The sequence below is a fragment of the Schistosoma haematobium genome, chromosome ZW, assembly GCF_000699445.3.
Source record: "Schistosoma haematobium chromosome ZW, whole genome shotgun sequence".
In the NCBI taxonomy this organism is placed as follows: domain Eukaryota; kingdom Metazoa; phylum Platyhelminthes; class Trematoda; order Strigeidida; family Schistosomatidae; genus Schistosoma; species Schistosoma haematobium.
The window spans coordinates 20419581-20431796 of NC_067195.1; the positions used below are offsets into that span (position 1 = coordinate 20419581).

Below are 12216 nucleotides of genomic sequence, written 5' to 3' on the forward strand. Positions count from 1 at the left end.
GTAACCGCTTGATGGATAATAGGCTCCATAGATGCAAGACCACTGGTAGTGGGCGGTCGATTGTGCGGTTCTCTTGACTTTTTAGGGTAGTAGGATGCGTCCCTTAGCAACCGAATTCAGTTGAGCAGCATCAATAGGTCCAGTGAGTTACTTGTCTACTTCAAGTGAAAAAATTAGGAAGGGAAAAGTATCTAAGACAAATGCAAAAAACGGAGGTAAGGAAAACTGAACTTAGAGTGTAATTTGGTCTTTTCATGTAGAGAGCCTATGATATCTGGGTAGGACGTAAATGTATTCGATCGTGTTAGATTAGTGCAAGTGAGGGATTCACCAAGAATTCTTACAAACGTATGTAATTTATCTGCCATGTATATTTCAGAGAGAAGACTGCTCTATATTGATGCATACTTGATGAGGAAGAATTTTTTCCGAGTTTTTGATCTGTATTTCTTTGCTTTGACCGTAGATACTTTTCTCGAAGATCGTGTTCATGTAAGTCTTGGGCAAGAACTATATTACATGTGGAATAAGTAAGGTTTTTGAGGAGTTTGAAATAGAGAATCAAATTGGACCCCAGCCTTCTTTTCCAAAAAGGGTTCTAGTCTTAAGATATGGGATCGAGAACTGTAGTCATTGAGTGAGTCGGTCTTAAGTATTTTGCGGGTGAAATCTCGTTGTATTCCTTCCGCCTTAAATATATCGGATAGGCGTAAGATGGAAAATAAGAACGAACAGTATTCACACATGCTCTGCAAAGAATTATTTTAGATTCATTTTGAAGGAAGTTACGAAGAATAAAGCCAAGCAATTTCTGCATTTTAGATGTTTTGGTTGAAATATGTTCAGAGGCGTTAAAATTGTGTGAGTAGTCTACTCCTAGGTCCGTTACTGATGTGAGTTTTGGCAGTGTGTTTTTATTAAAAGTTAGTTTCCTTTTAAGTGCTGTGTCTCCAATACATAGCCAGCCGCAGTTCTCTGTGTTGAGCTTCAACCTCCATCGTCTGCGCCAGTTGTCTACCTTGTTGAGTCCATGTTGGTTGCCTGTGCAGTACTACGTATATCGCAAATATCATTTTTGTGGATGACTTTTAAGTCATCAGCGTAAAGGTAGGCCTTACTTGTGTTAAAGCACATGCATATAATTTTGGTGTAGATTGTAGAACGCAATGAACCTAAGACAATACCCTGCACGATACCACTGGCTATTGGTCGAGGTGTAGATGTTGTAGAGTTAATCTTGGTTATTTGGTATCTGTTCATGAGAAAAGACTTTATAATTCCAACTGACTGAAGTCTGTTGATTAGGAGGTTATGAGGTACTTTATCGTAAGCTTTCTTAATATAGAAATATAGTATAATCGCTTGTTTCTTTTGGTCACGTATGCGGGTAACCTCGCTAAAGAAGTCTATAGGACATGTATTGCAGGACCTTGTTCTAATGAACCCGTGTTGTGAGGGTCTATTAGATCTTTCTTAAGTAGGTGATCGAATGGTTGATTTTGCATCACTTTTTCACTATAACTGGAGTGGTGTTTATAGGTCTGTAGTTTTCGACGAGGTTTCTTAATCTTGATTTGTGTTTGGAGACAACAAACGTTACTTTCCAGGCTTCGGGATATGTACCTACCTCTAAAGATAATGTGAATATTTCGAGTAGTAGCCTTTGTATGTCCGGCCTTGACGTTTTATAAAGAATTGATATGATGTCATCTGCACCAGGACTCCCATTAGGCCTAAGGGTTTTGATGGCGGTGTGTATACTACGAAGATCAAAGTTGTTGCTTGTTTCTTATTGTTTTGAACGATTATCCTAAGAAACAAATGGATGAGCCCAGGTGGTGTGTAAGTTCACAGAGTAAGCTAACCCACCGAACCTAATTATTCATGAGACTGCTCATGTTTATATGGAATATCTTGGCCCTTAAAACTCTCACACACCGATTATTCTACTCTGAGACTTCATTACGTAGTCTTAGTTGAGATTTTTTCACGAAATGTTAAAAATGCACCTGATATTCTACACAATAGTTTGTTTCGACAAAATAGTCCCAAATGAAGTAAAAAGCACATCCCATATAATGATTATATTCCCGTCACCTTTACAACTAAACTAGATAAGTTGTAAAAGCTTTATATTTAGCAGAAATTTCTGCTATTCTCAACATATTGGCGATAATAACAACAATGGAATCCAGCACGTACTATTACCAACATTTGATCAGTCACAGTGGCGACTATTGTAGCGTATGTCGAGTCCTTCTCGGTGAAGGTCGAACTCTATAGATCAGGTAGTTTGTGGCTATCAATAAAAATGAATAGAAACTGGGTCTCCTACTGACTGCCTTTAACCATCATCTTACATCTCATCATACTGCACGCGATGACGAACTATCTAAACCATTAGCTGCATTGCCACTTGATCCGTAGAAGTGAGTCACCACTAAAAGGAACCTGACATATGAGACATCAATCGCTTTTCAGTAATCTGACATTTGCAACTACATTTCACTTCTGTGGGAGGTCAGCGTTTGTATCCCTAATCATGATTCTAGGTGACACGGGACCTAGCCCATCAGGGATCATCAGTCTCCCTAAGATTACAGTTGGATCTAAACGAATAATGGCAGACAGAATTCATGCTTCCTAATATAAAGAACGGCATGAGATTACTGGAAATTTTCTTTAACAGCGGAAGTGACAATGTGCATGTTAATTTTGACAAACACAATAGTACACTTTTTTCATTTTGCTTACCAAAATATTTAATCGGTCGTTTGAAATGACCACTTTTCAGTGAGAGCAGGAACTCGCATACATTATTCCATACTCCAAAACGGGTCTAGGCTGGGCGTAGACAACTATTTCTCGATCAGATGTGTACCTGTTTTATCGAGAACTACGAGGAAATTTACTAAGACCAGTAGAAAAATCTCACACTAACTGCCAACGCTAGAATAAATTGTAGCTAAAGATTCTTTAGATAAAAGAATACAGTAATATATGATAGTAGCTTTTGGTGTGTAACGAGGTGGAACGTATGCAAATAATGAGGGGAAGTTGTAGGTATAAACGGAGAGGTCGTTTATGAAAACTGAAGGCCCATTGGAAAGGAGGAAAGCGTTTATAAACGCTGAAGACTATTGTCTACCGTCCATTGTTTTCCATTATTATCATATTTCCATGGTATGTCATCCGCTAGGGAATAACACGAAAGCCTGATTTACGATGTCATAGGCAAAATAGACAGGTAAATATAGATTAGAAGTATTGGTCTGAGCATCAAGCGTATTAAAACAGCCTCAATAAGACTGAATACTTGCCTTATCCTCACCAAAGACAGCTTGAGACAGACAAAATATTCTGCACCACATGTTTTCGTTGAAATCTTTGCACTCAGTATCAATGTCTGTTTGCCAGTGACCTCACCCTGAACCCTTTTGTGGTGTGAGGCTCTTTCAAAGTGTTTGCTTGACAAAGTTTTACACCTTACTTGAAGCTCTGTGTTTCATATCCTGTCGGAAAACATTTCTCACAAGCGTCATATCACAGGCATATTGGGCGGCTACAACTTATGGACTGCGAGTGAGTTGTATGTGGAGTGCTGTGAATTACTAAAGCACAATGCATGCGTTTCTAAAAGTGTGAGCATAAGTAGGGTGTGTCGATAGGCAAACGTTTATCAGAGTGGGTGGAACAGAGGAGGAGTACAATACACATAGATAATCTCACTAGTTGAGATCATGAGTCGATTGAAGCTGGACCACTATGGGTAACCTAAAAGCAGTAGACGGCGTTTCGTCTTATTTTAGGACTCCTCTGCAGTGCTCATCCACGATCCCGTCTCGCGAGATCAGAATCCAGGACCTGTCTCGCGAGACGGGATCGTGGATGAGCACTGCAGAGGAGTCCTAAAATAAGACGAAACGCCGTCTACTGCTTTTAGGTTACCCATAGTGGCCCAGCTTCAATTAACTCATGACCTCAACTATTGAAATTACAATAATATCCACAAAACCCCATCTGGCATAGATAAGTCAGTACTACCGAAATAATGTTAATTATGGGCTTGTTTTCTCAGTAGGTTTCAAGGTGATTGTTAGATTAAACATTAAATCCTACACAAATCCCCGTTCTGCAAATCCTGTTGGGAAAATTCTTCTCACAAGAAACATGTTGCAAGCATATCCAACAGCTTGAGATATGGAACATGGGAAGACCCTTGATCTCTGAATAAAGGATTATCACTTGACAGTGTCAATGGAAATATAAAAAATAATAAAACACACTGATAAGATAGTGATCTTAATTAGTTATTTTACTACCTCACAGTCCTTTTTCATTTTTCTGGAATTACTTTGCATTACATTTCAAACTTTATTCACTCAGCTTAAACATGTCCCACTCCGTTTCACCTCACCACACATTGAATCCAGTTTTTGAACTTCATCTCTGAATTTTTATTGATGGATCACTCTAGTGTAAACAGTTAGTTTGAGCTTCATCACTTCATTAAACACACCTCATTTTGTATCGTTGAAAATAACGAGTATTCGTCCGTCAGTAACATCAGATGCTCCTCTTTCTTAACAACACGTCTGTGGCATGCAGCTATGGAGTTTCCATCAATACTCAGCTAAGGTGATGGTTTGTATATTACTCCCTACTTCGGATACTTTGTGATAATCCTAAACTGGCCATATGGTTTATCACACAAGCCTATTTTACTCAAATTTGGTATATCAAAATAAATGTTCTGTTGTACTGATTTGATCTTTTTAACGAGTTTGCTGAAGTTACATCTCATGTTTATGAATGCATGCTGTGAAATCTTGATCATGTTACCAAACATAGAGTGGACCTGCTACACCGAAAAATTGGATTGCCTGCATAGATTTTATTTCTGATGTTTATGAAATAATAACTAAAGTATCACGTTTAGCCGAATAATTTATGTGGCAAGAGTACTATCCAGGGTTTTAAGAAGTAGTCAGTAGTCTTATGTTAAAATATTGGTTGTTTCTTAACAATATTTCACACATTAAATGGCCCAATTATATTTTTAGAGGCATTTAATTTCTAGTACACTGGCAGCCCATCTAATGTCTTGGGATTCTTTTAAAACCCTATTAATTTAAAGGATGAAGTAGCTTAAGATGTACATTTCTAATATTATAATCATTAACCAACTCAAATGACAGAAACGTTTTTACGAAGATGTCATCACTGTGTCGGACACACAATAGTCTATCGCGACCAATCTAATGAGATTTCTTAGTTCATAACTATTGAAGATCACCATAAGATTTAAAGCATAGTAGCTCATATATGAGCTTGAAACGAAACTTGTGATTACATCTATAATTCCCTGTACAAAAACGTTTCAACCCTAACGTATCAAACCGTGTAACTATGTCCACAGTCAATTCCTATATACCTCTCTTCTAAATTTTCTCCCCCCATCCTTCGGTTTTCGATTCGTCACTTATACAAGAGCTACTAAGTATAAACCGACAGTATTCAGGCACCAGTCAGGCACTGAAGTTTTGTAGTAATAGCCTAATTTGGTAGTCGTGGACGTAATGAATTACACTGTACAAATCTTCGTGCCTTTGGGTTGATTAACGTATTTTTCCGAAAACAAGGTCCATATCACCCCTGAGCAGTCCTTCATAAGAATAATTAGCATCGAATTGAAAAATAATATGCAAAAGTCAATTAGGTTATTTCAAAACTTTAATCGTACTCTGGGCAACAAAAGAGGACCTCACTGTTTGTTCGGCGCGAAAATTTATGTCCTCACTGGTTATAAAAGGTTTGGGTTTATTTGTCATTTGCCGCCGTAATCCTAAAAAAAATCATGAAGTCAATGCTTTTGATCATGTTGTTCACCTGGGAGTCACCAAAATGCATACATGCTTATTTTCTATTGGATCGTCTCAATCTTGAAGAATCACGTGATAAGTGTTACAAGGGCAATAATTACAGAAATTCTGGTATTTTCTTCACGTTCTTAGTTCGTTAAGAATGAAAATTTGAAGACAAATGAAAACACAAGCTTTAGTTACAGTGGCGTCAACTGTGAACATAAAGATACGTGTAGTGGGTGTCTGCAACAAACTCCGGGTTCCTTGCTTACTGCAGATATCTAACCCAACTTGATTCAGTCAAAGGGACAAAAGGTATACATTTTGCACTCTAAAACGTAGCACAGTCAAATTACAAAATATCAATGCAACACTAATTGGTTATCAGAGAGAGCAAAATGCCCCTTATTAGCCAGTGACGCAATTCTTCCCTCGATAGATAGATCGGTTCAATCCACCGCCGAAGTTCAGTAGGTAGTCAAATAAGAATTAAGACAGTCAGTGAGAAATTAAATTATATCATGAAAATGACCAGAACCACACAGCTACACTTTTACCTTCTGATGTATGTCATCATTGAATTCAGCTAATCAACGACTTTCACAGGTTATCAAATATCTGTACAAATAATTAACAATGTTTTTGTTAATCAGAGACTGACTGGGTCATCAGATGATATTCTCATGAACCGTTCTTCACAAATATCAACATTTTTTGGATTCCCATTCTTTTACATATTGCTCAACGAATATCAAATTACCGCATTATTACTGCATTTTAGACGAGTTATTTCTACTATACAACCTCGCCTGGAGCCCCTCTAGGGCTACTGCCGGTACCAAGCCCACATAAAGGAGGGGGGTTGGGCGTGCGGTTAGAGACTCCATTCCGTAGGAAACCAACTCGCCAAAAAACGCTAACCAGAATAAAATATTTATACTGCACATTTTGTAGACCATAGATAATTCGACCTGTTGGCGATATGGAGCTTAAATTTGTCCAATATTCATGTTAAGTCAAACTTCTCTCCATATTTGAACCAATTAAACATTAGTCGAGTTCCAACAACTTTATTATCTATGCGAATCAACTGAAATATCTAATGGGCACTAAGGTAATTATGAGTAGATAGCGTAGTTCGATTCCACTTGTTTGCAATAATGTGTGTGACAAGTTCAAATCAATTCAGATATATTACAGTACACTATTTATTTTACTCCGACTTCACCATAGCTTAAGTAAACCTTTCTAACTTTTCTCAGACCAGCTAGAATGAAATTTGAAGATCCGAAACTTAAAACGTTATGGATAAAATGGTTTCAATCGTTAACAACTTTGCTTCAACAACATAGTTCAGTTCGAATTTTCACCAATGCGGTTATTTACGTTGTTTAAGCCCAAATCAGTCGCGATTATAAATACCAAAGTTTGCATTACGTTGCAGCCAATACCTTTTGTTCAGAGATCGTTCGGCAAGTATTCTCGGCTATGTGAATGCAAACTGTTCTTGGATCCGTCTGAGAAACTTAACATAATAAAATAAACTTTCAGTCACTGATTGACAACCGATATACTTTATTTCTAAGAGACTTTACTGATTAAGACAGCCGACTACTCCATCATCCTCAAACTGGAACCATGTGGCTTCACTGTATGGGCGAAAGTTGGCAGAAATACGAAAATACACTTTGCTTTCGAGCTTTCTCGACTCAATTTGCAACACTTAATAATAAAGGAACGTTTATCACCCATAAATACTCATTAAGAACCAAGAAATCAAATTTTTGCCGGAGACCAACGCCATCTTGGACATAACACCACAATGTCAAGCCGCGTATACCGCCATTCCGGTAAATGAGTTTCCCATCTCCCTTGCGCACGAATATAAAGTATTTGCGAACTGTGATGATGTACATTAAATAGTGATACGAGGTCCTATTTTGTGGTGATAAACTCTAAGCAAATGCAAGGAGAAATGACAGTGTTGCAAAACATTGAAAATAGGAAAAGATATGTTAAGAAACACTAGATCGGTCGAACACAAGCACTGTAGCGTGGTGTGAGTTGAAGTTAACTATGACCACCGCTACCAAGAAACACGTGCCAAGTAGATCAGAAGGCGAAGGTCGAACGTAACCAAAGAAATCTATAAAATCCCCGAAAAGCCAAATATCAGAAGGCAATTAATGGACCAAATCGAGATATATTCGCTGGCGATCTCGTGGTATCGAAAGGATACCGAGATCGTGCCAGGATACAAGCTTGGTTACAGAACGTAACCGAATTCGCGCGAAGTTACAATCAAAGTGTGAGAATAAGAATGGAAGCACAATATAGCTGTCATTAGCACAGTCAAACAAGAGCGCATTAAAACAAGCACCGGTACAGTTGGTTATAATAATATTTGTTTTTATTAAACCAGTCGTGTTCTCGTGATAAATGTGAGTCACTACAGCACGTCCAATAAATCACTGAGAAAAACTGATGAAAGAGACACGTAGTTCATGACGGTCTGAGAATATTATGTGATCCAAATCCTTTTAGCAAAAATGATCAAAAATCTGAAATACAAGACTCACGAACTAATCATTCGTTTACTGACTAGACATGGTGATATTGTGCATTGAGCGTGACGAGCACAAAACACAGCGCTTAGGCAAATCCAAGGTTGGAAGCAGTATAATCGCCAGGTACCCACGAAAGTCTTGCCACCTCGCACATGAATCCAACTAAGCAATGATGGAAGTTCATCCCAGCTTACTGCTGTGTACTTTCACATCTTCTGTAAGACTATAATTCATGTGCGACGTTATTGTAATCCTGAGAATGTCCACCTATTAACTAGGACTAAATGACGGTTATAAAGCAGTGTGAGGAGTTATAATTATGATTTACAGTTCATGTTATGGTTAGGAACTAGATTTAAAGTTTTCATCACGAACTGACACCGGCTAAAATGCCAAGACTCCATCTAGGCAGACGGATGAATGAAGTTCGCGCCAAATTCTAAGACTTGTTATCTTGTATCGGATTGGTTTGTCCATAAATTATAGTCTCGTCAAAAATCCTCTTCAAAATAATGCTTAGAAAGAATGATAAAGGCAAAAACTTGAAATGACAAAGTCTTACTGATTGCTTTTTATCGTAGTATCATCTATATTCTAATCCTCTCATCTGCACTCCTGCGTATTAATGTGCCTTTGATCGTCAGATTTTCCTGAAGAACGTTATTGCACTCAGCATCAGCCTACGATAGGTCAAAGTATCCGCAAATCTCACGACAGTATGCTTTACAGGCGAGATCTTATGTGTATACATGTGATTGCGAAGCTGCCATGATTTAAGATTGCTAAACGTAATTAGACTTTTATTAAGTTAAATGAAACAAACAGCTTGGAATCTTGACTTTTGTTCTGGTTGCTAATGTGTGAATACCCCTTTACTACACAAGATGACGGTAGTAATTTTTAAAGTTTAAGTGAAATCAGTAATGTATACATTACTGATCTTCCAGTTCTGCTTAGAGTTAACTATTCTGGTAAGGGATCGAAGGTACTAACTTCACTGACAATGCACTCACAAATGGATTGGTCACTTTTTATCCCTGAATCTTGAGTCGAGATGTATATATAGCAAACAATTTAACATAGACTTGACAAAATACATTTGCTAAGGCTTCACTCCTATGTTCTCGTCTAATTCAAGTGTAAATATTCTCCAAAGTAGTTCTAATACTACTCCAAAACCATTAATTTGGTAATGTCTGATTATTTAATTATAAAGACAGCAGTCTCCTGATACTTCTACAATGTAATAAATCAAAACCCCTGAAATGTTAGTTAACTACTACTTCCGGCGTCATCAAAGTGCTTACCAGTCATCTATAAGTGTATATAATAGAAACAAACAGCTTGCTGTGTAATTGATCTTCCCGATGAACATTGGCTAAATTATGTCTGGAAAAGACACCATTAAACTACAAAAAGTTGAGATGCTTCACTATTTTTGACGAGTTTAAGCACTACCTGGTAAATAGTTCATGTTTGTGTTTGTAAAACGTGATCTCTGGGTGGAAAAGACTGCGCTGTTATATTTGTTTACTCACCATTTTCCTTAGAGGACTAGCCACATTTTATGGTGACTCAAGCCACTCACCAATCAGTACCATCTTGAGATACTAAACCCCCTTGACTTAAATCTTTTGTAGGTATTGTCCAAGGATCTGTGATGCAGATCACTGTTTGTCGTCATTTAGAGTGACTTGTGAAAGGGAACAGCACGTTGAATATTCACCCTTTATTTGGACTTAAGCGAATCATAAGAATTTTGTCAAACATAACTCACATGCGAACCCATACCATTTGAAAGTAATTTAGTGTTTTGCGTAAAATGTATTTGAGATACATTTTTAATAATTAAAAAAACGAGACGTCGACATGGCCTTATTTAACTTACTGTTATTGCCAAATATTTGAGACGATAGATGTTAATGGATTCTTTAAATCTCTTTATGATACCTCAAAAGTACGGATGAATATCAAGAAAAGTTATCTGGGAATATACAATGGATTTCAGCTAATGGGGTTTGTTCGGATATAATATTTTAATAGTTTACAGATGGGGTTATATACTATCTTTGTACATATTTGAGTCATCCATCAAAAGAAAGTGGTTTGAGTTCAGTGTTCAAGCAGATATTTTTCTACGCCTGTTCCAATCACTAGCTGTCGCTGAGGTATTTTTGTCGAGAAAAAAACTACTAACTTCTGTAGATAATCCATTCCGCAGTAGGATTAGTTAGATCTTCCGTCATGACAACAATGTTACAGGTATCTTCCCGGTTACTAGTTGTGTGGGGAATTTTATATATAGTCCCAGAAGTAAGTGATTTTAGTGTGACCTAATACTTTAGGTTGCACGTGATAATTTGGGTGTCCCACTCATTGTTATATCGTGGTCTATTGCTGAAATGATTCGTTATTCATATTATGTAGCAGATATATGTAGGGTCAAGTTAAATCTGCTAACTTGGTTAAGGTAAGGAAAATTCATGATTCATTTATTTCAAAAGGTACTCAGGTTTTATGGTTTTGTATCCAACTGGGATTTCTGTAAGTCATAGAAGTTCATGGGTAATCAATGATTAAGGGTGAGGTTCTTCTAATAGTAAGTGGTATAAAAAGACTGAAGGAAACAGAAGAATATTCCTTCAATCTTCCAAACGCTCTAAATTGTTCACTCTATTATTGGTTTGCTTTGGTTACTATACTTATAACCTACATTCCAGGTAAGTTCTCATTACTTCACAACTCTTTTGTAAAGGTTCGAAGACAATGTACACTCACATGATGCGTCAAAGAAGAAAAGTGTTACAAAATTGTAACTAAGGAACAATTGTTATTTTTTCATTATATGAAAAATTTAGCTTATTTATAAATGTTCCATAAGTATTAACTTCCATTTGGCATTTCTCTGATGTACCTAAGAGCACCCAAGATTCAGTCTCTTATTTCATCTAGCTAAAACGTTCCAAGTGTGACGAAATACGTGTTCTGAACCCGTCCAACTGCTAGCTATCATCCATCTCTTTATAACGTCTGTGACAATGAAAATATTGAGGCAATCCACACAGGGTTCATATATGTTAAAAGAGATTTGTTAATTGCAGTCCTACGCATCAATTGGAAATTTCAAATAAGCAGTACATATGAGTTTATCTGTTTTATTTTACGCTGGATAAAACAACTGATTTCCCATGTACTTGGATATAAGCTGCACTCTTAATGTGAAGGCTAATGATGCTATTCAGTTGCCCAAACCAAAGTTGGTAGTGCAAGGTCCGAACGTGAAACGTAGTGGCTGGAAATTAAACTCCCTAAGCACTAGGTCACCATTTAACAATGTAATTCGATTGCAAGCGACTATTGGAAACTACGTTTTGCATTATTAGGTTGCCGTTAAATATTAGCATTTTCGTCTCACATATAAGATCCAGTTAATACAAACTGGCTTCATTGCTATCAGATCATACACTCAACATCTGGTTCTTTTAAGCTTGTTTATACAGTTGGGAATAAGTGTAGTATTAAACCACAACCTAAATTACGAAACCGTTAGGTAAATAAGTATTATAGTTTGATTAATACCTTTAAGGATTCATCAAAACTACCGTCCAATTGACAGTATTTTTGTTTAAAAACATTGTTTTCACAGCCATTTCTTAAAAATAGGGTTAATTAAAAAGTCATTTAATAGTAAACTGGAGACTGCACTTGTACTCAGATACTCTAACATCCATGTGGTTGGTAGGCTGGATGTAAACAAAAATACAAAATTGCAGCTAGCGTTTAGA

At 37.1% G+C, this 12216-nt stretch overlaps 1 protein-coding gene across 2 annotated transcripts; it reads left to right on the forward strand.

The window, feature by feature from the left end:
• Positions 1-8112: 8112 nt before the first annotated feature.
• On the forward strand, positions 8113-11318 carry HPO8_1 (Very-long-chain (3R)-3-hydroxyacyl-CoA dehydratase hpo-8). 2 transcript variants are annotated; one of them, XM_012944383.3, is made up of 8 exons: positions 8113-8554; positions 10390-10447; positions 10482-10599; positions 10637-10744; positions 10777-10901; positions 10936-10975; positions 11013-11151; positions 11187-11318. In XM_012944383.3, the coding sequence occupies exons 2-8, from the start codon at positions 10395-10397 to the stop codon at positions 11249-11251; spliced, it is 648 nt and encodes a 215-aa protein (XP_012799837.1). In that variant the 5' UTR covers positions 8113-8554; positions 10390-10394; the 3' UTR covers positions 11252-11318. The 2 variants fall into 2 exon arrangements, with proteins under 2 accessions (XP_012799837.1, XP_051070678.1); XM_051210662.1 differs by having other exon boundaries at positions 8113-10447; positions 11013-11318.
• Positions 11319-12216: the final 898 nt, after the last annotated feature.

Excerpts from the sequence above, each read along its gene's own strand:
- HPO8_1 (XM_012944383.3), top strand. The coding sequence starts at position 10,395 with ATGAATATCAAGAAAAGTTATCTGGGAATATACAATGGATTTCAGCTA. Across the intron at positions 10,976-11,012 it reads TGTATCCAACTGGGATTTCT|GGTGAGGTTCTTCTAATAGT; the intron begins GTAAGTCATAGA and ends TCAATGATTAAG. Across the intron at positions 11,152-11,186 it reads ACTTATAACCTACATTCCAG|GTTCGAAGACAATGTACACT; the intron begins GTAAGTTCTCAT and ends TCTTTTGTAAAG.